Source organism: Hoplias malabaricus, chromosome 9, assembly GCF_029633855.1.
Source record: "Hoplias malabaricus isolate fHopMal1 chromosome 9, fHopMal1.hap1, whole genome shotgun sequence".
Lineage (NCBI taxonomy): Eukaryota > Metazoa > Chordata > Actinopteri > Characiformes > Erythrinidae > Hoplias > Hoplias malabaricus.
Window position 1 is genome coordinate 1,210,220 of NC_089808.1, and position 3,848 is coordinate 1,214,067.

The 3,848-nt window shown below is 46.2% G+C and overlaps 1 protein-coding gene across 1 annotated transcript in view; it reads right to left on the reverse strand.

Moving 5' to 3' along the window:
- Window positions 1–2,745, reverse strand: part of LOC136707220 (sushi, von Willebrand factor type A, EGF and pentraxin domain-containing protein 1-like) — an 85,912-nt gene extending 83,167 nt beyond the window's left edge. The window contains exon 1 of the mRNA XM_066681169.1: window positions 1,975–2,745. Within this exon, the coding sequence (XP_066537266.1) occupies window positions 1,975–2,493 (519 nt within the window). The 5' untranslated portion in view covers window positions 2,494–2,745. The remainder of the gene's footprint in view (window positions 1–1,974) is intronic.
- Between the last annotated feature and the right edge of the window lie 1,103 nt (window positions 2,746–3,848).

Sequence of the window (3,848 nt, forward strand, 5' to 3'; positions counted from 1 at the left end):
ACATGATACACTGCAAAACTGAACAACACAGCATGAGACAACAAGACAATAGACAATCCAACACAACGCACCATGATACAATATACCACAAGAGAAATGCTCAAAAAACCAACACACTACACGTCACTAACACAACAAAGAAATACAACAGAGAATGGCACAAAACAAAACCACACAGAAGGCAACATAGCACTTTCTCACATAACACTGCAGTACACAGGTAGTTATTTGTTGTTGTTGTTTTTTTAACCAGGACTCATTTTGAGTGGCTAATTTACATTTACATTTGCCATTTTATGGCAATTTGGCAGACGCTCTTATCCAGAGCAACTTACAAGGCTAACCGGTATTACAGGCAGGCCAACGCAATGCTAGGAGTCTTGCCCAAGGACTCTTATTAGTGTAGCACAGACTGGTTGCCCAGACCTGGAATCAAACGCAGGTCTCTCACATGGTGTTACCACCAGAACAGCCATCACTAATGAGACACACTGAGACTGAAGGAGAGGAAGAATGAGAGAAAGTGTTTACAAAGACCCAGTGTCTGTAAACGGTAAAACCTCAGACACTCTCTCTGTCTCTCTCTCTCTGTCTCCCTGTCTCTCTCTCTCTCTCTCTCTCTCTCTCTCTCTCTCTGTGTCTCTCGCTCTCTCTCTATGTCTCTCTCTCTCTCTCTGTCTCCCTGTTTCTCTCCCTGTCTCTCTCTCTCTCTCTCTCTCTCTCTCTCTCTCTCTCTCTCTCTCTCTCTCTGTCTCCCTGTCTCTCTCTCTCTCTCTCTCTCTCTCTCTCTCTTTCTCTCTCTCTCTCTCTGTCTCCCTGTCTCTCTCTCTCTCTCTCTCTCTCTCTCTCTCTCTCTCTCTCTCTCTCTCTCCTGGAATGCTTCTAATGCTGTGCTTTTCATTCATTCATTCCTATCCTGTAACCACTTTGTCATGATCAGAGTCTCAATCTGTCCAGAGCCTACCCTGAATCACTGAGCACAAAGCAGAACCCTTCCACAGAAGGCACCAATCCATCACAGGGCATCACACACTCACCCAGTCACAGGGTAAACACAGCAGACTGTGTTTTTTAATAACATCAAGACATGAAAAATTGAGAAGTTTTGTTTAGACTACAGCAACATGTTGACTCTGTGCCTGTGCGTATGAATGCGTGTTCCGTCAGTTGACCCCTGGACTGTCCAAGAAGAATGGCCTCTGTTATCGCCTCACTGTAGACGTGAACCCACGCAGCGTGAGGGAGTAAAGCCCTACTCATACCACATAGCCTTGTCCTTTTCCCCTCACCCAGTAACACAATGAATCCCCCTCACACCTCACACACTATCTCTACTGAATACCATGTATAGTGTTTTGAGGGCATTCAGGGACACAGCGTCGAGGAGTTGTTCCACTGAGCTCGTTCACTACTGAGCCGATGGATATGAAGTGAGTATGTGGAAGAGATAAGATACAGCTGCAATAAAGGCACTTCCTGAATAACATCTGTAAACTGCATTATCTACAATAAGTCACTCAGTTCTACTGACAATGTACCAACCACATCCCTTCTGTCTTTCTCCTTATGCACAGAAATGAACATTTTCCATTCTTTCCTCTTCTGGCCTCCCCCCCACCTCCCTCCACACACATACTTTCTTTCTCACTCTCTCTGCTGACTTCAGATCAGTCCACTGGACCTCCAACATATTAGCATATTAGCAACACAACTGGGAAGTGCTGAGAACGTGCCGCTACCGTTGCTTTCACTAGTCACTGGTGGTAACTCAGACTACAGGTGAACTATGCGTTTACATGATTTTAAATCATCTGTCAGTCCTATGATGTCATTGTTCATACAATCTTTCCCCATTCCTTCTAACATCCTTCTGACTCATTTCACTGTGCTGGACATAAACCCTGTCTCACTTGCGCACAGCATCGTAGACACACTCACACACAGACACGTACACACGTACGGTTTCCCTCTTACCGCCGCACGCTGGAAGGCTCCTTTAGTGTACGTTCCTCCTCCTCTGTAGGTGATGGCTGGAATCTCTTTGCTGAAGAGTGAGCACTTGTGCTGGTGAGCTTTGGGCACAGACACGTAGTCCACTCTGGTCACCACGTGGCTCTTGGAACTGAAGGTCACCAGGGCGACGCGAGTGGCCTCAGGTGCCACTGGAAAATCGGACAGCAGCTTGCGAACAAAGCGAAGCTCACTGCCGAAGTTGGCAGCCCCCACGCTGGACGACTCGTCCAGCAGGAAGATCAGGTCCAGACGCCCGCCACGCTCTCGCAGGAGCCGGACATTGCGGCGAAACGCTTGACCGAGACGTTCCACTTTGCTCTCCGTGCTCTCCTGGCCCTGGCTGGACAGTCGTCGGCCCTGCAAAGGTTTGGGCTGATGAGCGTGTCTTTGTGAGGGCTGGCTGCTGCTCATTCTGGACCCCAGCAGTGTCCAAAACACCAGCAAGAACCAAAGAGTCATTGAAAGTCTCAAAGTTGCCATGGCAACCTCACCATAGACAGACAAGGCAAAATCCCAGTAGGTTTGTAGCTGTGGTGAGCTGTTTGTTCTTTCTCTTGATCTCTCACTAGGTGTGCTCTGGGTTTAGTGGTCAGCTTCTCTCAGTCTCTTCTCTGAGCCTTTTCAGCTTCCTCTTCTGTCCATGGACAGTGCTGTAGCTGAGTGGTCAAGCTTCTCTAAGTCTTTTCAGTTGTTCAGTGAAAAACGGAGGCTTCCCTCGTTCCCTCTTTCTGGAATTTTGGTCGTACTGGTCAGTTCCTCTCACTCCCCCGCTCTGTGGAGCTCCTGCATCACGGAGAGCCTTCAAATACCACCCCCCTCTCTCCCACAGTCATTAAAAAAAATAGAGAGAGAGAGAGAGAGAAAGAGAGAGAGAGAGAGAGATTTGGAAAAGTTCTGAGGGAGTGAGATAAAGTCTGGCTTGGTGAGAGAGAGAGAGAGAGAGAGAGAGAGAGAGAGAGAGAGAGAGAGAGAGAGTGCGTAAGTGAACAGAAAAAAATGGAACAGTCACAGCAAACGTCTTTCTTTTCTTTCTTTTTTGTCGTCTCTTCCTCTCGTCTTCTCCTTCTTCTCACTTTGTTGTGCAGGAGAAGCTGGAGGGAGGTTTTGTGTCACACTCCTTCGCCTGTCAGCCTGTCAGCATTTGCAAAGAAAACATCAGCACCCAGTCTGCTGATCAACTCCATATGTCTGGCACTCGCCGCCTCTCTCTCCCTCTCTCTCTCTCTCTCTCTCTCTCTCACTCTCTCTCTCACACACACACACACACACACAAAACACTGCACCTCCCAGCAGATACCAAAAGAGCCATCACTAATGAGAAACACTGAGACCGAAGGAGAGCAAAAGTGAGAGAGAAAGAGAGAGTGAGAAGAGAGTAGAAGCTAAACTAAGCATGAAATTTGTACAAAAGCAAACAGGCACAAGTGACAAATGGACAATAAGACTTTTAAAAAGACAATAAATAAGACTTTTCTAGCTGCTTGAACATGAAAGCAGACAAATCCAACTCTAAAACCCCAAATAACGAGGCTTCATTTCCAAACCTGCTCCATTATCCAGCAAAACCAACAGCATGGTCACAGCTCCTGGAATCCAATTACAGACCACTCCACTTTCAAAACACTGCACTCGCAGACCATTTATTTAAAAAGCACCTCTGGTTATTTAAGGATTTGTACTTATGCTTTTTATAATTTTATATGTGTTTTTCGATTTGAGGTCAGGTTACACGCTTCAGAAAAATGGTGTTTGATGTTATTTTTATTTTCATGATTTTGGAAGACGTGGGCTAGAAAAAATAATTTTTCTTTTTTTACATTAGACATAGTGTAATA